Source organism: Scomber scombrus, chromosome 4 (genome assembly GCF_963691925.1).
Source record: "Scomber scombrus chromosome 4, fScoSco1.1, whole genome shotgun sequence".
Lineage (NCBI taxonomy): Eukaryota > Metazoa > Chordata > Actinopteri > Scombriformes > Scombridae > Scomber > Scomber scombrus.
Genome location: NC_084973.1, coordinates 9193732 through 9217790, shown reverse-complemented (window position 1 = coordinate 9217790; position 24059 = coordinate 9193732). Strand labels below are relative to the sequence as shown.

At 41.0% G+C, this 24059-nt stretch overlaps 1 protein-coding gene across 1 annotated transcript in view; it reads left to right on the top strand.

Annotated features, from left to right (window-relative positions):
* Positions 1 to 24059, top strand: part of si:dkeyp-14d3.1 (transmembrane protein 132C) — a 91645-nt gene that overhangs the window by 60283 nt on the left and 7303 nt on the right. Inside the window, exons 4-6 of the mRNA XM_062417176.1 lie at positions 1099 to 1285; positions 15209 to 15352; positions 20947 to 21155. Of these exons, the coding sequence (XP_062273160.1) occupies positions 1099 to 1285; positions 15209 to 15352; positions 20947 to 21155 (540 nt within the window). The remainder of the gene's footprint in view (positions 1 to 1098; positions 1286 to 15208; positions 15353 to 20946; positions 21156 to 24059) is intronic.

The window sequence follows — 24059 nt, the reverse complement described above, 5'->3', positions numbered from 1 at the left end:
CTCTTAGAATAAACCTGAATAATATGAGAATGATGTGAAAATAGTGTGAGACCTATGTGAATATGAGAGAACAAAACATTTTCTATTATTTAACATTTTCCTGTTTTTAGTCCGCTATTCATTATTTAAGATGTCACAATGTTCCAGTGTCTTTCCAAGACTTGCAGCACCATGTATGTATTATCTCTCTTTATGGAAATGTTTTATTTGCTTAAGTACTTTTTTGCCTCCTGCTGTGTGTTTTACAGTATTTTCCACATGTTACATTCACAGGCGCTACCAGTGAGTACCATGTGGTTGTATTCAAAGTCCGTCTCTCTTCCTCCCTCCACCTCACCGCGCTCAAATTACAGGATGCTGTTTTGTGCCGGTGTGCCACAGAGACCATGCATGAAATTTATTGGCCTCGAGTCCCTACATTTGACACGCAAGACGTGGCTAACAGATCTTGTGCCATTTCCCAACTCCTCCGGCTCCCGTGTAAAGCTGACCTTTCCTGCCTCCAGGCTATATTTAAACCCTGAGCACCAGAGACTTATGGCGCCATAGGAAATTTTATTATCAACGCTCTCCATTTGTCTGACTTAATTCAGGTCTGCTGTAGATCGTGCCGAAGCATGCTGTATATTTACACTCACTCTGCTACTGCAAACAAGGGCACCGGTGACAAGCCCCAACCATTGACACCTTAGCAGGGGTGATGCCTGGTGAAGCATGCCTTTGAACTGCTCTGGGGAGCAGCCACAAGATTATAGGTTCGATTTACAGTGCACATCACCTGCATTAAAGTGTGAGAGGAATAAAGAAAAAAGGGGGATGATATTATTCCATGAAGCAGAGGGTTGACCAGAGAGTCAAACACAAAGGGACTTGACATTTTGGAGAATCTCAGCTGGTAAAATGTCATAGATTTCAGCCACAGACACATTCATCAGCCTTTATCGTTTGTTATCATTAGAGCAGACAGTGGGTTGAATGAGCTCAGGTTAGCACACAATGCTGACACACACACGCTTTTTCAAACTCTTGCACACACGCTCATCCGGCCATCTGCTTAACCATTAACTGACAGTCTTTGTTTTTTCTGTACTCTGGCAGGTCTGAGATGGGAGTTCAGAGGGTGCTCCAGGTAGATCTGAAAATGGAAAGCTTCCCAGAACCACTGGGCAGCCGCTGGATGGCCTGGCAGGTGGAGTACCCTGAGAGTCGTGCCGCCACACAGGAAGCTGAAACGGAGATCCGACTGGCGCAAGAGGACCTGGCGGGCATCGTGCCCCTGGCTATGGTGAGTGATGCCACGTCCAGCTCGGTGAAACACCCAAATATACAGTTGGACACTTTTTGCTGTGAATGTCAAATAGGGCATCCTTATAATGTGGAGCACCATATTTTCTTAATTTAACATTCTGAGTCGTTCAACATTAGCATATGTTTTCGTTCACCACATGACTGAATGAAGTATTATTTTGCATTGGAAATAACTGCTGCACTTTTAATCATGACTGGTGACTGCCTGAAGGTGGAAAATAAATGTTTTTTTCACATGTTTTGCACTGCTTTATAGTGATGTATGGAGTAAAAAAAAGAAAAGCAAGCAACTTATTTGGTCTTACAGCTTGTGGAGTAAACATTGCTGAATTCCCTGACATTGACATATTATAAATAATAGTACATTTATACTGACATGGTCACAAAAAGTAGCAAATAGAAGGTGAGCGAATCATGAGGTAAAGCTTAGATAGAGAAGGCAGAGCTGTAACGTAGGTCTGTGCCCGCTGAGTGTGTTTAGGAGCAGGGCTGGAAGAGAGCATCTGTAGCTCCCAGCAGGCCTCAGATACGGTCTGGAGGCTGGCTGTGGCCTGAAGGTAAGCCTGGAGCTATGTGTCTCCCTCAGCGAGGCACAGGTACTCTGTTGTGTAGTTTAACCAAAGCTTCCCTATAGAACTTCACATAGAGAGCCTTTCACACATCTCCCGCTGCTTTGTTCAGCAACCCAGAGAGCAGCCGATTCTGATTTAGATAAAGAACATTCAGGTGAAAAATGAGCGGAGTCAATTGTGTCGACTAAACAGAGAGACATGCCGCCACATCAGCGCTGATTACGAAAACAAAGATTGCATTCATTTCTATTTCCGTGCTTCTGATCTGCATGATACAAACCTGACTGTTGTGTCAGTGTTATTCTCTAAGTATTGCCTGTAGCTGTGTGGATGATAGATGCCTGTGGGTGGCTGTTTCTGGATTCAGAGGAATGCAGCACATCCTCACCCACTGATCCATTCTCAGGATAATTGAAGCTATGTGTTTAATGCTGCAGTATTGTTCGAGTTCCTTCTCTCGCATCCTTTTCATGTCACTGATGTATCAACAGCCGGCTTTCCGTGCTCTAGGAAAATATAGTTTGCTCCCACACCTTCCACTGACAAAAACAGCAAAGATGATTTGCATGATTATCTCGCAAAGACGCTGCTCGAGGTCGTAAAGAGAATCGACCGAAGAATTTGCCATTGTCTGCTCAATTGCAAAAAAAAAAAATAGAAATAGGGTACACTAATCTTGATTTGACTATTTTATTTGCTGTTGTGTAAGACCATATCAGATGCACTGCTTCCACCGCTTTTTTAGGAAAACGAATGAATGCGTGCGCGCCCCCTCCAAAATCTGAAACTCGCGGTCATCAATCACTCCTAACTGTCTGCTTTCTCACTTTGATTGTTCTGCTCATTTTACATAGTGGAAGGATTTTATGGCTCACTATAAATCATGTAACTTTTTTTCACAGAGGCAAAAATCCATCTCAATTAACCTGATATTACAATTATTTGCTAAACTTGGCTAAGTCAATTAGGGACAGGATAATTTAGGCAGCAGCCGCACAGGAGAGTAATATGAATAATGTTTCCTGTGTACTATAACAGATTATATACTGTGTGTGTGTGTGTGTATGTACAAAAAGGAATCCTTTTCCTTACCTTGATTTGCTATTCTGCAGAGAGGGCCCTTCAGTGAATCAGTGAAGCAATTGCTATCATTTCAGAGGGTGTGTATGTATTGAAAGGGATCACCGTAGACCTTTGATACTAACATTTCAAACATTTTCATCATTGGAAATTCATTGAAAAGACGTTGATTGGGACGATCTCATCTCATTTTCTTTTGCCCCATGATAAGGCTGCATGCATTCTCCTCTGCTATTCTATCCTATTTTGCTCCAAGTGCTTCTCCCCACGCACAGACAACTTGCCAATGTGCAGAGCATCTTCAGCCACCCTGTGGTACTTAACACACAACACAAATACTTATACATGCAGACACATTCAGAACTCATTAACTCTGTCCGTCTCCCCCTGTCCCCTTTTCTCTCCCCTCTCTCTCTCCCTCACACACACACACACCACACACACGCACACACACAAGCACATAAGGATTTTGCAATCTGCATGCACCAATATGAGAGAAGCACACAAGCGAGAAAGAGGAAGGCTGAATTAGATTACTTGGGATCACTGTGGCATGAAAGGCCCACCGATAAGTTCCTCTCCCTCCCCCTGCTACACTCCTCCTTGATAGAAAAGAGGAAGTAAGGTAATGTAAGAGCAGTGCCATCAAACCCCCCACCCTCCTCCCCCCGCCATCCCCACACACACACACACACACACACACACACACACACACACACACACAGACACACACAGACACATCACACACACTGACGCCCCCCTTCCTTTACTATCTCTACCTTCACTCCACCAAAAGGAGAACAAACTCAATTATTCCAAGAGAAAACAGGTCTCTCGTAATAGAATAGTGAAGATTGAGATGTAGCAGAGGCTCGGTATATAAAATCAGGGTGGAAGGAATATATATCAGATGCCCAGTAATGATGATGGTGGGATGTAGTGACTGGGAGGATGGGAACATCATTTCAGTTCAATCCTTCAGTATGGGAGGGGAGTATCATAAAGGAACCATGGAGAGTCCATGGCCCAATAACTCCAAGTTGTCTGCCCACAACAGTGAATATCCAACATTTTTATCATTACAGTACATGCAGACTGTTGGCTGAAATCATCTTGTAGTTCTATCCAAATGTACAGAATAGAATGAATGACAATATTACATTTTCCCACCACTCAGAGGTTCAGATTTGGCCTTGCATATTGTGATTTTTTTTCTAGCTAGAATGCAGCCTCGTACACATTTTCAAACCAGGTGGTGAGCAAATCATCTTAACCATGTCTGTCGATCCTTTTTTGTCCAACTTAAAACGTTGCTTACACATACAGCAAAAACAGAGCAACCTTCACATTCTATCAAAGTCCTCTTTTTCACCACTGGTCGAAGTCAAGTCCGATATTCGGTTGTGGTTTAGCCTCTTGTTTCATCCCTCGACTCCTCAAAAATAATGAGTTGGACATGACTGAAAGTTGGCCAAAGCTGCAGATTGGGGGAATTGATCCTCACTGGGACCAGCAGTGTTACCAACAATACACATAACATTACAGGCGGTCCTTCCATTCAGCGAATATGTCAAAAAATGTCATCTTTGACAGGAACCTGACTGCATTAACTGCCTTTTTAATTAGTGAATATAACCAAGCTAAAAATCCATTTTTAATATGATCTATTTGATGTAATTGCTATGGTTATTGAATGTCATTCCTGTTTTTGTGCAACATTGTTGGTGTTGGCAGTTAATCAAGGTTACAGATAAATGAAAGGAAAAGTAAAGAGCTTAGAGGAGAATAGAAGAAGCAGGCGGTGTTTTCAAAGATAGTAGACTGAAAGAACAAATTCTCCTATCTTATTTAATCAGGTTGAGAGGGTAGACTTCACAGAACATGCTGAAGGCATCTGTTGACACAACAGTTCTGTGTTTTTCCTTTAGAAGGTCCTTTCATTTGTAATTATAACTAATTAGTCTAATAAGCTGTATTTTGTCTTAACGGAAAAGCTGCTTAAAGTGTGTTTTGACCAGAAATCACATAAAGTGAATGAGGATCCATAACTGACCATGTCTCAAAAGGTTGTAATGTAATAAAGCTAATGACTATTAGTAATGGGAAGTTTATTTTGGGTTTGATCACATTTATGGCTTATTACTTCAGATTCTCCTCAGACCCGTTTTCTTGCCCATTTATGGCGTGTTCTAAATCACTGCGCCCTTGCTGAAATTGATTATTATAAAAAGGTCTTTTTATTGCATTTCCCCAGCCAAGTGATGGGCTCTGCCATGGGTGACACCTCTGGGAAAGCAACGACATCGTTTTGAAAGATGAGCTCTCTTTTTTCCGTTTCCCTTTGAAGAGGGCTCCTCCTGCGTGTTGTCACAGACCCACCTGCATTGGGAGGGCTCAGAGCGCCGCTCACCACTTTGTCACCAATTTCAAACCGTGAAGCAGGAGTTCTGCAAATGCAGCAATTATTTCAAAAGCAGAAAATGAAAAGAGCACTCAAAAGTTTTAGTCAGTTTAGAGCGAGGAAATGCCTCAGAACTCTTTCTGTCGACTGTAATACTGCTTACCTGTCCCGGCTTGTCTTCCCTTCACCTGCTTTTTCAGATCTTTTCCACTTTTTTCTCTGTGTCTTTTCTCTCCTCCTATTTTTTCTGCTTGCTCCAGACAAACATACATTAATATATTAACAATGTAGATTAATTGCCTCCCTTGTCACCCTCCACCTCCTTGTGTTGGCATCTTCTATTTCACTTAAAGTGTGAAAGAGCTGTGTGTTTTTTTGGGTCATCTCGAGATGGATCTTAAAGGCAGTAATTGGATGTCTGAGCAGATTCCTGTGCACAGTAGGAGGCTGGTCCATTATCTTTTACCATCGTGAAGTAATACGCTCCTGTCCAGGCTGCCCTCATCATCATTACCCATGCTGTGGACGCCTGGTGATGGAGAGGGAGCAGGAGGACAGGGCATACATCATATCTGGACCCATCCGTCTTCCTGTTCCAGCTGAGACACCAAACTGTGCTCACTCACACAAGCATTCGCAGGCATAGAGATGAGGAAAAATGAAAGCAGCCGTTTGTATTCACGGACCGCTCCAATGTATCGTTAAACAATACATCATCACCCCGGCCTTCTCTGGCCACTTCTGCTCTCACATGATAAAGTCATCTATCAACATCCTCCAATGAATGTTTCATTTTACTCCTTTCGATTCCATTCCCTCTGTTGCAATGCACATCTTCTCTGCCGGGCAAGTGAAATCTGCAGAACCATTCATCAAACACATAGTTAGACATACAGACAGAAGCATTTATATGCCGGCTAATCCCGCAGCAGAAATGCAGCATGTGTGTAGCTAATATCATGCAAGCTGTTTATCAGAAGAGCTTGGACTGTAACGACTTGCTTGACAGTCATCTTCTAACCTCAGCCACTAGTGCTGAGCCTCTGTTGCGTGCTCAGCGGATTGAGATAAAACATGAATTTTTTTTCCACATTGCATGAGTCTTACAGTTAACAATAAGGGGCTGATGAATGGAACCCTAGTGAACAATCCATTAGCATCTACTACAGCTTACAGACTGATTTTGAAGTGGTGGCATTAACTGAGGCTGCTGCAGTATGCACGTGTCATACTACATGCAATGCTAATTGGGACAACACACAATGACAAATGGTCACAAAATCCAGAGCAAGATCAGAGTCCTTGATACTGTAGGATTCCATGTGTTCCTTCGGTCGTTTCTCATTATAGGGCATTCATGTTAAAGGTATATGGAAGGACTGACTCATTTCCACTGTGAGGAAGTGAGGGGGTGAGGTACAGTACCTTTACATGAGACTACTGCGCATCGAGAGTTCTTTTCAAAAAGATCAGATACGCTGCAGTTTAATGGCATATTCTTTCAGTTTCCCTCCTAAACTCTGACATCCTTTTGTAATCGGAAGTGTAAAAGTGAGTGGGATGGGTTTGTTACCTTTTAAAATGCACTCTCACAACCTCTCTTTGTATTTGTAGCTTTTGATTAGAGCCTCAGATGAATACAATTTGCTATGGCAGAATCTGTTTTTGCAAAACTTCATCATTACAGCAGCATCAGAAAATTATCAGTCACCTTTAAGAAAGCTAACCTTTCTGCTTTGCTTTTGAAAGCTCTGCCAGCAGTGGGGTTAGATTATTTGTTCGCATCTCCGCTGTAATTCTCATGAGATGACCTGCGATGCATGATTCATGCATAAAACACTGTTTGTATAAAATTCTGTTTTGCTAAGTCTAGAGAAGATAGTTAAGACCTGTGCCCTGTGGAACCACTTATATTCTAGTTTCTCTAATTGAATGCTGTGAACCTTCATCCCCGTAATGTTCTCTTTACCTTGTCAGTTATAATGAAAAAAAGTTTGTACAGCAAGGCAAAAAGCAAGGATGAAGTGAAGGACAGGATCCAGACTGACAGATCAATTTTAGAGTGACAGGGACTGCACATGCCCATATCTCACATCTCCCCATAATTGTTAACATCCCACTTCACATTCTGGCCCAGTTCTATTCATTCTGACTTTAATCCTGGCCCACTAAGGTTTGAGAGGAATGTGTGTATTTTTTAGCGGTAATGGACTGTACAGTGGAACTGACCTTTGTGCCTGCTGAGAGAGGTCTGTGTCCAGAGGGCAGCTAAGCCAAGCTAAGCTGGCAGTATGGATCTCGATCAGAGCCGGGTGAAGGAATCAGACAAAGATCAGGAGGTCATTCCCCACAGGCATGGTTGGCTGTCGGCGAAGAACTCTTCATTGATCGGCTGAATGTGATAGATATCGGGCTGAAATTGAGCAGACTGGCGCAGGCAGGGTTGTTTCCCTGCCTTCTGGCCCCCAGGCCCTGGTTCAATGGGCAAACAGCAGGGGCACCAGAGAGGCATTGCTATACCAGCGCCAGCATCAGTCACAGCTCCCAGCAGCTCCCTCCCCTGAGCCCCTGCGGCTCTCTCACTCATCAGGTGAGCAGAGAGCTGGTTGTGTCCCTGGTGCCTGACCTTGATTCTTCCAGAGCCATTTCTGACTGTTGTTGAACTTCTCCAGGGATTCCCGCTCCTCCCTCCTGACCCATTGATCTAGATGTATTACAGGTATGGTATTCATGAGAATTGTAGGAGATTTGTCCTATAAACTTAAAAAATATAGTACTTTCACGTCCAGCCATGTTTTATTCACAAGCTCATTTTCACAGCATGAGGTGCAATCCATAGCTACTGGGCTTCAGAGGCTGGCTTTGTCCCTCCAGCACTAAATCTCAATAATTTACTATATTTTAAAAGCACAGACACTAATACTCAGTCTGTTAGTGTACTTTTATATCACAGATAGACACATTTACAAGAAATTCCCTGAAGATTAGTGGATGCAGCACAGGCTGCTATAACCGCATTTCATAAACTTACTCTATCTCTGTCACACACACAGTAAGAAGCCTTTACACATATCTATGTCTCTACTAAAAATACAATTGTGACACCTCATAGAACTTCATAAAGACCCTTAAATACCTTTAACATATTAGATAACACATTATTTTGTCTATAAGCCATGTAATGTACTTAAGAATCTGGCACAGTTCTTAATGCAATTAATATTTGTGGGGGAATTTGTCCCGTCAGCAGCGTGTTATTGTGACACTTCACTGCAGTCAAAGTTTCCCCATAAATCATGTGCACTCATAAATTATTTACAGATGAGAGCAGTTTAGTGTGACTAAATCAATACCATCCATGAACTATTGTGTTGATCCTCTTGAATAACTGACCACTCACACAAGCAGCTTTGATAAAAGAGGGAGTTCTTGATACGTCATTGGTTGCCCTTATGTTGAAGTTTAGACATAAATCATCTAACCACATTAGTCCATTAAGGCCCAGAATTTCTGTAAAGCATTTTATCCCCCAGGTAGTATGAGGAGTTTCAGGAAAGCAAAACCGTTTTTTCTATTGATTGCCTTTTACTTACTATGCCATTCTGCCACACTGGCTTAATCATTAAAAGTCATATTAAGGTCAGACATTGAGAAAGTAGGATACTTTATTCTTTTATTTCTTGCTTCAAGAAATTCACCATTCAAAGCAAACGGCTTTAATGTTAGATTTGAATTGGAATGGGCTCTGCTATGTGAGGGAGCTCCAAAAGAATCTGAGCAGCAATGAAGATTGTGCTGGAGGAACTAATCCCCTTTTAACAATAAAAACACATGTTCTTAATCTTCATCTCAAATCAACAATGCCCCAAATATAGCACATAATCGAGGTGTCTTAGGTGGTGGAGTTAGCTGCAGCCAAAAGCCACACTGTACACCTGCATAAATATGACAGGACTTTACTAGTCAGCTGGTTGCCGAGCATGTTATGAAAGAGACAGGGGTTGAAATGCTGTTGCCAACTAGCTAATGAAGGCACAACTTTAGTGCATGAAGTTTTGCTAAAAGTGTCATTGCGAGTTCTTCCCAAATGTATGCAAATCCCACAAACCTATTCTCAAAAAGAAATGCGGTGTGTTTTAGAAATTACACCCACAAAAGTGCCGTTGGCCATGATCTACATGGCTCTATAACAGCTGCCAGCCTAACAATTCAGCTCATTCACATATTTCCACTTTTGTGTGCTTGGATTCTACTCTGTACTTTGACAGGAAATAAAGTGCCCTTTCGATAATATGTCATAATTATTGACTGAGGTACCTATTGAAGTGGCCCTCGACATGCCTGCTAATTTCGTCCTGTCCATGTGATCCTCAGCATAATCTCTCATTACCTCTCCTTTTCAAGTGACACTTTGTGGAGGGAATCCACTATGAAGGCAGCCATTGAGTTAATCTTCTATCTAGCAGCCATGGCCAACAGTAATGAGTAGATCAGATCTCTGACCTGCGTGTACCTCAGACAGGGTACAGCTACTGAAAAGCGCTTAGAGATGTCTTAGGAGGCAGAGAGGGGTGACCACCCTGTGGAGACGGGTCTTTGTGTGTCCTACGTACTGCTGCCACCCTCGCACTGTCAACTGGGAGGAGACGATGAGAGGAGAAGGGGAAGACAGTGGAGGAACTGGTTAATTCTTGGAGGAGCAAGAGTGGGTAGAGAAAAGAAGGGAGCAAGAGAGAGACCCTCATTAAAAGGCAGTGTTTTGGCTTCACAACCATCCCACCACTTCAGTGCGCTGTCATGCAGTGATGTATCGCTCTGCATGGTGCTTCCAAGGCCTTTATTCCCACTCTCCTCCATGTTTCTCACTTCTAGCCAATTAAACACCCACTGGAATAGAGGAGAGGAAGTGCCACATTGAGCATTGCACAATGTGGAGAGAAGAGCTGATGAAAGGACATGTCTCTTTTAGTCTCTTTAATAGCTCCAGGACACTGTCTGATTGGCGTTTAATGTCTACAGCGTATAATTCACTATCCCCCTACTCCCACTTCAGTTTCCTCACACATACGCATACTTTATCACCAAGGAATGAAAATGTTTATCAGATTATGAATATTTCATTTGCTATAGGTTAGTTGACTATTGGCATACTTCATGGTCCCTTTTAATGCTTTTGCTCTTGAAATGACATGGAAGATCATAAAGAGATTCATGTCCAATGACAAGTCATCCATCATGGTGGCAAAAGCAGCAGAATAGGTTTTGGCTCACAAGGTTTTTTTTTTACTATCCTGGGATACGCTTTTTGGATTTACCTGGACAGCCTGTTAGCTGTAGGATGGTCATAACAATGAGATGTTTACTTACATAGGTGTACTCACCAGGCATATACACTATTTTTACCAACCTCTCTTCTTTCTGCTTCTCTATGAATAATGCAGGCACTAAAATCCTTTGGCTACACACTGTGGTTGACCTGTTCATTTGTTGCAGTAACCTGGATGGTCAGATCAGAATGTGGATGCGTTAACGCAGGGTAGAAGCAGAAGTTAATCGCAACACCACGACGGGCGGCTTCGCTACTTGTCATTCAGTCTGTGTCACTCAGGCTGACACCATAAATCTCACTTATTTTCAGATCCAACCGAGACACAGGCAGAAATTACGGCCCAGACCACATTACCAGCCACAGCAGCGTGCTGAATGCTAACAGAGAGATCTTTGATAAAGCAGACAGGCAGTTCTCCTACAGATTATTGAACAAAAAGACCTGTCTATGAAGGGGCAGATTGGCTAATAGGTAAAGCACCAACACAAGCATTATTTTAACAGTTGAGAATCAAAAGACCTATAGTGCAAAGCATTCTGCATGGATAGGAAATGATTTTATAATTTAATGAGGGCATCTGACAAAAAGGAAGATATTTCCTGTCCTTTTTACTCATAGGCTAAATATGTGCACAGTTTTAGTAAAACATTGAATACGTCCTCCAGTAATATCATTGAAGGACACAGTATCCAATGAGCTTAACAAAAGTAAAAACACACAAATAATGATCAGTGCTGAAAGCCTTATTAGTAGTAGAATAGAAGTAATATGTTTTTGTAAACATGTATAGTAGAATGGACAGCATGGAAAAGGATGACACATGGGGAAGCACAGAGAGTTGAGGGGCATGCAAGTTAATCCTGATTCACATAAAAGTCTAAATGATCATTCTTACCTCCATTTACTATGGAGGCCACAGAGAATATCCAATACTGATTCTCTGGAGGTGTGCAATATTTTCAGATAACTGCCCATTGAGGCCTCATCATCATTCTTAACTTACATTTTTAGATGGTAGGTTACGACAGTACCAAGTAAATGAATAAGCAATATATTGTATTATTATACGGACATTTATACTCATATACAGTATGATTATCCATTCACACCTGTGTGGTTATTAGAAATAATGCATACTGCATGGTGTGTTATTTCATGATCACTTCATGGTTTGTCACTGTGACATTAATCTTAAGACAATAGGCAATAATGTGAGCAAATGAGGGCATTATCAATAGGCTCAGGCTACATTGCAATATACACTTTTTGCTATTTTGTCAGATTTCTCAAGAAATTTGTTGCATTAGTATTTGAAACAAAAGGAAATTGCCCTGACACGACATTTAGCATCTTACATAAGAAACCCATACATCTATGACAATGATAAAAACTCTCATCAGCTAATAGACTAATTCTTCCAGTTTCACAGGCCCATATTTCATTGGGTCTTCATTCAGACTAAGCTGACTGAGAAACGCTGCTGATGTGCACCACTGGTCTCCATTTTGTGTCTAATTGCGCTGTCTATGTCTGAGTGTGTGGACCATTGATGCATCACTGTGAGATCCCACTGTGGCTTATTACTGCCAAGCCTTGCTCTCTGCTGCTCTCAACCTGCTGGGTCATCTCCAGCTGCTGTAATCTAACATTAGCCTCCGCTTTCACCGGGTCTCAACCATTTACCCCATCATGTATTATAGACGACCCTCTGGAAATGGAGGAATCCCAGCAGACATAGAATTAATTTACAGCGATCCTCAATTTTAAGGGGAATTGAATCAAAGTCAGTGGCACAGGGAGAGGGGCATGCATATTGCTGTATAACACATAAAACCATAATGAAAAGCCATTTAAAGATTAAGTGTTTTTTTGTGATTCATTGGTATCTCTTGGCTCAACTAATAATCATTTCACTCCCAAGCTGAATGGACTCTGTAATTGATGCTTACAAACGACCATGCTCCTTTCATCCAAACTTAATCCCTCTTTTCTCCTTTTTTGAATGACTCTGATTCGCGAGCTCACAAACACTGAGGGGAAGTCTTTAGAAAGTGGTTAACTGAGCAGTGTAGAAATCCTGTGTACTTCCCTGGTGACTCTGGAGTACACATAACTGTGGTGACAGCAAGACACTGTAGATTGGTCCTGTCTGAGCTTGTCAGTTTCAGCAATATTACTGTAAACGATTGTGACATTTTTTATTCAACAGGCATCACTCAGGAGTTACATTTCTCTGTTAAAAGGAAAATAATAGCTACCTCAATAGAATAGCGCTACAATGTCTTCAGTGCTGGCAAATCTTCAATACAGAGGAGAAAACATAGTGTCTTGGGGTTCCTGCCCCATTGAAGTTAAAGAAATCAGTGCAGGGCTTTTGTGCAAGACAATCCCAAAAGCAGGATGAAAACAGCTTACAATGAGAGACTTTTGTCATCTTCTACAATTAACTGTCATTTCAGTTCCCCAGTAGGAAAGAGGTAACATTTGCTTTATAGTGCAAGTATTGAGAGGTACAATTTGACCTCAATGGTACGTATCTTCTGTGGTACAGAGTGGTCCATAGCAATCTGTGTAATTGAAGAGCAATTTCTTTGGGCTGAATAGGTGGAAGAGACAATCCAGTGTGCATGGGTGACTATAGAGAGCAAAAGTTACCTCTAACTTATCTTAATTGGCCCCAATTATCTCCTGTGACAATAGTGGTGTGTGTGTGAGTCTGTGTATGTATGTATAATGAAAGGTTAAGATTTATGTTCAGAGTAATGAAGCGGTGCCATTGGACTTAAACAATCAGGGTTGTCTAGACTGTTGAGGTCACCCAGTAAGAGTACCTCTACTACAATCCAGGAGCAAATTGCAGCATTGGTGCTTTTTCCATAAAGCCAAAGCTGATAGGCCAGTAAGAATGAATTCACATTAAGGTGTTCCTGAAGTTGGTTAAGTTATAACCCGTGAGATTTTCATGAAATGAAAACTTATTTATTTCATTAATATGTTTTTAATGGTTGGTTAGTTAAGAGGGAGAGGGAGAGAGAGAGGGTAAAACCCTGCAACAACCATTCAGTGTATTCATATTCTGTAATTACTTCATAAAGAAGTTATCCACCATTCTGGTGCTGAAAAACAGTGCATGCAATCTTGCATAATTTGATTTGTTAACAGTCTCATATTTTTCTCTCAGTGTATCAGAGCTACATTTTATTTGGTTTTATGAAATTTGAATATATTTTAGTTTTTAGCTTATTTGTATGTTCTTTAGCTAGTACGTCTTATTGTATTATTATTGCTTTGCATTTAAATACCATATTTTTCCTGGTATCAGCTGTGTTATTGTTGTTTACTGCACTTTGAATGTCTTATCAATAAATTGTATTGTATTGTGTATTGTTAATTCAGTCAATCTATGATGCTCCCCTCAACCTTCCCTGCAGGGACAAGAACAAAGCCATTGTCATGCCCCCTTTGGGATGTGTGCACAGGGACACTAATACTGAGAAGCCAATGTAAAAAGAGGTCAAGCATATTGTAAAGACTGAGGGTAGAAGGGCCATGCACTATTCTAAACAAGGCATGGCTTAAGGCGAAGATGGTAGTCACAACCACCACAGAGACCAACATGAATAACAGCTGGATTAACCCTTATAAAAGAAACATTCAGTGACTTCATGTAACCTTACACATGATGTGTCTGAGCAGAGAAGTAAAGGATGTAGAAAAGTGCTCATGCAACAGGGTAAAGATCATTCCCCACATTAAATATAATTGACTGAACATTTCATTTGTCCCCTGTCAATAATAGACTCAAATCTACAGTAAATTTTATCTGCCAATCTGTAATTATGGTGACTAACGAACCACAATGTTACGCTAATGACTTTCAGCAATTAGCATACTGAAGAGCATGGTAGTGAGTGCAATTTTCTGAATTCAGTCTAATAATTGCATTCACAATAATTAGAATAATACCCCAATAACTATGGTTAATTTCACATTTTACTTCTCAGCTTACAAACTCTAGCTTCTATTTAAAAAATGTTCCATGTTTCGCCTTTAAATGTGAAAAAAAAATCGTTTCAGGGGACCAAATACAACAAAGTTCAATGTGCTGGACAATGTGCTCACCAGCAGTCATCAGTCATTATCTGTCCACCCAACTGTGGTTCAGATTTCACAGTCGTTCACCACAATTGAGTGGCTAATTGAGCTGCACCAAGCCTCTTTGGGACACTTTCAGTAGCACTGTTACTTGTACTTTTCCTATTCATTCTGAGTTTATCATTACTGATGGTCTTTTATTGGATGGATTGCAGACCTGCCAGGCATTTGACCTGTGCTGTGCTGATCTCTCTCTCTCTCTCTCTCTCTCTCTCTCTCTCTCTCTCTCTCTCCTCTCTCTCTCTCTCTCCTCTCTCTCTCTCTCTCTCTCTCTCTCTCTCTCTCTCTCTCTCTCTCTCTCTCTCTCTCTCTCTCTCTCTCTCTCTCTCTCTCTCTCTCTCTCTCTCTCTCTTCTGTCTGTAGGATTCTGAGATTTTGAACACTGCTGTGCTGACTGGGAAAACAGTGGCTGTCCCTGTAAAGGTGGTGACCATTGGAATAGATGCCTCTGTTACTGATGTCTCCGAAGCAGTCAAGTGTCGCTCTACAGACGAAGACGTGGTCAAGGTCAGTAAGATGAACTGTTGAAGAAGAAAATGATCTCTTCTCTTATGAAAACATAGCTTGCCCTCGGCGGGCCTCAAATAGATTTTTGTTGACTTTTTTTTTGGCATGAGGCTTTCACATTAGCAGCTCCACTTCCAGATATGATCATGTAAATATAGTTAGGCACATTTTTGCTTCAAATTAACAAAATTGCGGCTCCTCATATCGGAAGTCTTTTTTTAAGTGATTCAGAATTTAAAGTGCTTTTTCTCATCATACTCATGTGTGTAGTGTGCACATGTATTTGACTACATTCATGTGTAATTAATCAATAATTAATTATTTAATATCTGCACAGTCCATTTAATGAAATTGACTGCTGACAGTTCCCAAGTCCAGTGACTGACACTATCCAAGCATTGTGAAGCATAACAGACACTACATTAAAGCTTATGTGACAGCAATGAATTATTTTTTTTTAAAAGCTACAGATGAGAAGTTTTTCTATATTTAGCACATCTATATAAATCTTTCAGAAAGGATAAACAAACACCAGCAAACAACATGAAAGTGTGTGTTTGATATGCAGCGACTGCTGACAGGTTGCTCAAGTTTTATTTTTAGATCCCCTTTCAAACCTGGGACACAAGGCACCACAGAATAGAAAGTCCCTTACAGTGATACAGAGTCGAGCCCTGGCAGCAATGACTTTGCCTAGTGCAAATCCTGGAAAATTAAAGACACTATCTGGTTGTGGTCTGTTTTCGATAAGTGGTTGAGATGTTCCACAGTGTTTAGAAATGGCACCCTGCTGTGGAAAGGGCTCGCTCCAGTAATGTTTTCCTGTTTGAACCTGTCACAATCAGAGGAGACGGAAAGACGAAGAAAATCAAACTCGAGTCATGTACACTAATAAGCTCTAATGAAACAAAATCAAAAACTGAAGTAGAGGAGGATTTTTTGCCACTTCGATCCACTTTATCATGTCCAATATGTGAGTTTGAGATGGTTAAGTGAGTTCCAGAGGGAAATTAAATTGCAGTCAATGACGTCTGCCTGTGGGATCTCTAGGTCAGAGTATTAGTCCTGCCTGCTCATAGCTCACTCAGAGAAGGCACCTCAGTTCTTTTCTTAACATCCTCCTGCGAACATGTAGGTAAACATGCCTAATTTATTTAATCTTGACCTGGGGAATTAGTGATAAGTAAACACAGAGTGATATTTCACCTGAAAAATGAATAACTGTGTGCATAAAATGTTGCTTGTACTCACTTGTGGTCTTATAATTGCAGTGAATTTGAAAAAAAATACCCCAGGTCACATATTTTTTCTTTCAACTTCTTTGTAGTTTTTTCTTGCTTAAAGGTGTAGTGTGTAGAATTTATTGGCTTCTATAGGAACCGACTTGGCATAAATGGAATTTAATACTTATAAGTATGGGGGAGGGGTATTCAGTTGGTTGCAATCTGCAACATCTCCACTAGATGCCATTAAATCCTACACACTGGTCCTTTAAGCAAATTATGTTTGACAAGTATAGACAGACAAAATGATCTGCCTTCATTATTTTGCATGCACATGTGGCTCTTTCTGGATTTATAGTTTTGATAGTTCAGTCAGGGCTAATGCATAATGTCTGGTTCACTATATAGAGTGAGTTGGCAGTGGGTGATTTACAATAGGTGTGGAAGGATGGTAAAATCAAATGCTTCATCTGCTGTACATCCACACTGATGACACAGCTACACATGTTGCAGCAGCATGTCATGATTACATTTTTGAAGATTTAAGGTATTTATAATAAACATTTGTGTATTAACAATGGATCCAAAGACTAGGGTGTCGATCCTATGACCTCATTGTTTTGGTTTAATAGCCCGCAACTTTAATGTTTTGGTTCATTGCTTTCAGAGAAAAAGCTCACATTGTATAGTAACCTAAAGACCAAAAAATGGAGCAACAGAAAAATAATGAATATTGGGACTATACTCACCAGGTGGTAAGTAACAGAACTCCGTATCTGCTGTGCTATACTGTATGTGTAAATAGGGAAAATGTAGTCTAACAATTTCACTACATCAGTTGTTTCTTTTGCATCCAAATGGCAAAAAAAACAGCTTTTGTAGGTTTACATACATAACATAATACGTATGTTTTTTCATAATTCCCCTTAAAAAATTTTAAATGAAAGAATATATTTCACACAAAAAGGAATTTGAATAGCAATATCAGTAGCACAAACATGCTGCACAGCTGTATATTCATGAGTTTCCACAGTAGGTGTTCTCTCTCTATGCCATGAACTATAGTTACTCAAGGTGATGCTATGAGTAGGCTGCAGCCATTGAGCAGAGCTATATGTACAGACTTTCTCCTTGCACTAAGTGAGCGGTGTAGCTTAGGCAGAAGAGTGCGAGTGGCTTAATTGCTTCTGTCAAGCCAACTCTGTGTACAAGCCAGAGATGGGCCTACCCTACCTTTATGCTCCCTACTCCCATCGCTCATATCTGCCGTGGATTGTATCTGTCTGGTGAGTTGTTAATTTCCTGGGCTCGATCCAGAGACAGCCTTAATGTCCTCTGTAAGTATTCTCCCGTTAGCTGCCTAATGTGTCTGATTAATGTGGCAGTAGATCCTCCTGGACGTTTATGATACTTTGTGAATCAGACTGACAGAGAGTGTTTAATTCACAGAGAAGGTTCCATTGGGAGTCTGCCACAACACACGTCCTGCTGGGAGGGCATATGAGGGGTTAAAGGGGCCACTGAGTTAAGTAGTGGTGTCTTTGTATGTTAAAAATGTATTTGGAGCTATGTCAGCCAGTGATGCACCACAGCAGAAGGATGTAAGCATGTCAGCATAAGGCTGGACGTCAACTGCCATGTTACCATAATTGTTCCTGCTTAGAATGTTGTTGGAAATAGATCTAAGAAATGCCGGCAGGCTGTTAATTTCTCTGTCATGAGACAGACTTACTGTAGCTGAGCTGTATGCTAATAAATCCCACAGTCATTTACACATTCTTTTCTTCCCACAAATAAGGGTAAACTATAACATCATGGAGCTGTAGCAAGACAAATAATGCTGGTAGGATAAACATATGTGTTACCTGTATTTTATTGACCATTCATATCACTACTAGATAGGATCAATGAGTCTCACCTCGAGCCAAGTCAGGTGTTATCTAGCTGGCAATCTAATGCTTGTGCGGACAGGTTGAAGAGCTGCAACTTGCAAGAAAAGTCGAAAATGAAGGGGCTGTCAAAGGCACTTCAGTCTCAGCAGACTGAAGTGAGTGTAGTGAGAGAGAAAGAGCCAAACAATGAGAGCTGATAAGGAGCAGGGACTGCTCTGACATCTTTATCAGTTTAAACACACTCTCACACTGGGAGCCCTGACAGCACCCAATCTGCTCCATGACTGACTGTAGCCAGGGGAGTGACACCGCCCTTGTAGACATGTTCAAAAGCTTCATTAAGCAACTCTGTCAGTCCCCATTATGTTGCGGTGACGTGCGGCACTACTGCGTGAGCAAGGTGCTCAACATTGAGCAAATATCCATTGATCCTGCATGCATCTACTTGAGGATGCAGAGTTTGTGCAGTCCCTAACATAAGTTCTCTGATGGTTGGCTGTAGCCTTGAAGGATGCCCTGCAGCATGTTTTTCAGCTTTCTCACAGGGGTTTTCAAGGGATTCTTGTCTAGGGCTCAGGCCAGTGTAGAAACATAAGTGCGCTGCTTTTGTCAGATAAAGATGAAAGACCTTTTGTTCCAATGTGTAGATATCAATAATGGTGGCATGTACAGAATTGTGGTAGATCCTTCATATTTAAGTTATAGTGAAAGAGGAGCTGAAATAATAAACAGGAGTTTTTCCACTGCTGGATGGGGAAAGACCTCTACATGGACATAACTGCTGGGGACACTGGACTGAAAAGAAGCACACCAGATGTTCACAATGAATGTAAGCAGGGATTAACTGGTAGGACTTTGGCAACATCCCAAACTGGTTTCAAGGACCTGCACTTCAGAGCCAGTGTAGGAAATCTGCAAATATCAGTTTTTATATACTGTATACAAAACCAGCCATGTTTCATTTCCATGAAAAGTCTCCTGCTGGCTCAACTCTAAAGGTGGTGCTGAAGTGGTGGCAGCTCACACAAAGCTATAGAATCTGTCACACACACACAGTTTTCTTCCTGGTCACAGAGGATATCCTGCTGCAGCTTCATGATGAATGAAAATTTCCCAGACCATCTAATTCCATCTTGTTCCAGCTGTGGCAGTCTGCTACATGATGGGATCAATAGGATTGACAAAGTGCCCCAGAAAGAAAAAAACAGGGCATCTCTGTTTAATGCTGTGTTCACATGGACGGTAGACGGCAGATGGACAACACCTTCTGGACAGCATAGGAAAAACAAACAGTCTGACAGAATGGCAGGATGGCAAAACTAAACATGCATCTTGATATGTTTCTATGGTGATGTTGTACTGTTTACAAAGAATGGTATAAAATACATCAAATTAAATTATTTCAAGTCTATTATTTTATGTTATCATTTTAGTAATGCATGTAGCTATCAAATGCAACTTTCTCATAATATTATATCGCAAACTCGCAAAATTGATGTTAAATACTCTCAAAAACGTCCCCAAAATCCTTTGCAGGATTTCAAGCTCTTATTGTATAATTCCAGGTGTTGCTGCACCAAAATTAGTTGCTTCTTGTTGTCCAAACCGCCCATGTTTTCTCTTTGTGTGAGGTAGCTATATAATGTTTTTGTTGATTCCATTGCAGAGGAGGGTTAAAAAGTTAAAAAATTCTACCTTTTGACAGCAATACCCTCTACCGTTAGTGTTGCCAGTATTCTCTGCCCACCACTAAAATTATAAAAACAGGCTTAAAACCAACATCAAACACTGAACAAGACTTTTTTAAGGCAACCAAAATGTTACAATGAACTTTCATGAAATACAATGAAATAGCGAAGAATTCGCTGAATCTGGGGTTAGGCAATGATTATGACTATTATTTTAAAGAGACAGAGAGGGAGAGAATTCTGGGCATTGATCAAACACTGGTAGAAAAAAAAAAGAATCACACAGGGGGCTTTAAAGAGAATAAGTCAATGCTACAAAGAGTTGTGTCTTTGGAAAGCACAAAATTGGCCCAGTCATTCTCTTTCTTAAGCAGTTTATAAAACAGGTGATTTCTAGTTTGGTCATGTTTTTAAGAGACAACTGCTCTCCTTTTACTAGTTTCCATCTGTTGGTTCTTCTTTTAGCTATAGGCAGGACTGTAATAGAGGAGGCAGACCACAACCTGTTTTCCCTCAGGTTCAAAGATGTCCTTGCTGCCCACCTCCCTCTTTTCTTGAATGTGGATCAGATAGAGGACCTTTCATCTTGTTCAAACTAGTTACAACAATACTGTATCAGTGGCAAGCTCAGAAGTGTAAAGCCTTATAATCAACTTGGAGGGTCTGGCCTTGCTGTGTAAACTGTACATTATTTGGCACAGTGTAATTCAGTGTTAGGTCATCTAGTGCAACTGTCTCAAAAGCTCAACTTAAATGCCATCTCTCTCAACCTTCCCTCTCCTCCTACGCAGGTGTCAGACAGGTGTGACTATGTTTTCGTCAATGGCAAGGAGATGAAGGGCAAAGTGAAGATGATGGTGAACTTCACCTACGGGTACCTGAGTGCTCAGCTGGAGCTCAACGTGTGGATCCCTCGACTCCCCCTGCAGATTGAGGTTTCAGACACCGAGCTAAGCCAGATCAAAGGGTGGAGGGTGCCCATTATGGCCAGCAGCCAAAGGTACAGTACTGCATGGGTCTGTGAGTTAGAGGCTTTTGTGTCTGCGTATACTGCTTACCCACTGTACAAAGAGTTAAACAAATAAAGTTTTTAATCCATTTGACCACATTAAAAAGGTTGACCCTTTAACAAACTCAGTTATGAGGTGTACTGTTGCTTATTCACTGGTTTCTTGCACTTTTCCCATAGAAAACCATTTTGTGCTTCTAGATTCTCCCGTCATAGCTTCTTATGAATAATGGTCAGAGCACTTTGCCCACCTTTGCAGCAGCTTGGTTTAATAGGGTAATGAATAATGAACCTTTATTCCAGGCAATGTATTCGATGTGAATCATGGCAGGCTTAGATAAGATAATGATGAGACGTGTGACTGAACATCACTCCACCTGTCTCTTTCCAGCTTCAGTCCTACTGACAGGTCAAGGCTGATAACAAAATGGCTGACCTGTGCAATACAGCTTGTCATTATGCCTGAGCTTGCCATTGCGCCTTTTAGTTGTCAGTAGGACAGAACATTATTAGAGCTGTCTGGAGGTCAGACGTCTCCCATGGGGCCTCATCAGTAGCAGCACCTCTGCCAACACACCGCTGTGCAGTGCTACTCTGCAATTGTTGAAATCCATCAATTGGTGGCGCAGCAATCAACCTACCTGCAGTAATTACTTCTGGAAAAGTGTTGAGGTTGGACTTGGACTCATCCCACACACCAGTGTGGCTGCTCTAATTATCCCTGTTCTCCTCTTATTTTGAGTGACAGAGGTACAGCATCCGACTAATGCCATGGCTTGTCGAGGATGTTACTCTCCCAGCTGCGTGCTCGTACGCCTTTATCAGCAGGGACAGCAGAGTTGTGTTGTCATTGTTGACGCCAGCACCACTGCTGATGAGCTGTACAGAGCTTTGCTTTCCCTGTCTTCGTCCCGTCTCGGTTAATCAGGGGATAACAGGCGTGACCTTGCAAAGTAGCACTATGTCTGTTGTTGAGAGCAGGCATTGGTCCACTGTCAATAAGCCATGACCCTAACTCCATCAGCCAGACTGGCAAGTCATGGCCACACTGAGGGGGAGAGAGAGAAATAAAGAGACATCAGGCCTGTTAGTGGCATAGTTACAAAAGCACTTCTCACACAGTGTGACTGATACTGCCTGTATGCCTCACCTCTTCCCACCCTAAGCCTTGTCAAAACAGGGACAAGATAAGCCTTCGCAGACAGCAAACTTCAGTGTAGGCGTAGCACTCAAGCATGCACCTTTAACACTTCTCTCAAGATATGTAGCCTATATTGAGGGTATTTTTCTCCCTTATTTAATAGTGTTTTATAAATTTGCATCCTGCAGTTATTTTTGATTCCCTGTCTTTAGCACCGGCAGAGTTTAAGACAACCCACGTGAGTGTTCTCTTTCTACTGTAAAACACACAGCTGTATTTGAATTCTCTACAAGAATTAAACAATAAAAACATTTAAAAAATCAACTATTGTCAGAGCTGCATCTGTATATATAGAAGCAGCTCCACCTATTTCTGTCCAAATGACCTTCGTCATGTCATTGTAGCAGAAAATAAAATGCAAAAACAAAAATAAACACGACACATTTAATATGCAGCATCTCCTCTGAAGTCAAAACTGGGCTTGAAAGTGAATGAAGCGGAAAGAAAAATTGCTTTGTGAAGCAGGTTCTTCTCGCCGCTGAGTGTGATTTGTTTATTAGATTAACCTTAGATTAGATTTTGAGATGGCTGCACAAGCACTGGCATATCAGATTTATACTGATGCTAAAATGGTTCGGCTTCACTATCAGCTTGTTTACAGATGAATCTATTACATCTGACTAATACCTGCATAAGTGTGTCTATAGATGTACTGTTTAAACACTAATTCAGTCAATTCATGTCTGTATTCAGGTAACATTAGGGTCATTTGTCAATTTATTGACTGTGAATGTTCTATTTACACCCAAAACAATCACAATAAGGTGTTAACCAAAGCAAGTATTAGTGAGGAACTTTCAATTACTCTCCACTGGAACAATTAAGATGGTGATCAGAATCAGTGAGAGATATTTTCTCCTCTGCGTATAATATGTAAATGAGTGGAGAGAAAGTGTTGAGACAATAGAGAACAGCAATGTATGAAAGCAAAAGAAAAATGAATGTTTGATCACAAATTCATGAATCACAAACCTTGTTAGTCTGTTCCGGAGAAAGAAAAATGTATCTGAGCGAGGTTGATATTTTATGCAGCTGGTAGTTCTTTTGTTTTTAAAAAATGTGAATTCAAGATCGGCCTTTAATTAGCCCGTGCTGGACTAAGGTAACCCAGTGAGTATTCTCCATACATGTGAAAAAAACTAACAAAGTAATGACTGGAATAAAAGTCAAATAGTGTTCTTGCCTGGAAATTCAGCACAGTAGTCTACCTCTGTGTGAAAATGATGTAAAAATCATAAGTGGGGGAGTTAGTGCCATGAATATGCAATAAATGTATCATGCAGGGCCTGTTTAGAGACAAGTGGACTGCTATTTTAAGCCAGTGTTTAATCATTTGTGAACTAGTGTTAGAAAATGTAAGTAATGACAAGACTGAAACTGAGACTAATATTTGATCATTTCTCCTTTCTGTGATCTGTTCCCACATCCACTACATTTACACTACATTTTGCCATGCTATGATAATAAACTAGATAATATAACTAGATAATTTTTTAAAATTCCAGCCTGGACTGCATGAATACTTCATGATCCAAATTAAATGCAACAAACATGCGAAGTCTGTCATTATCTTGTTTTGTTTGAGATAATAGAATTTTGCTGCACTACAGCTCAGGCAAACCAGCATTGGCACCAAAATAGGTATTCATATTTGGGAAGACACCTCAGTTCAGTTAAAACTTATATTGTTCAAA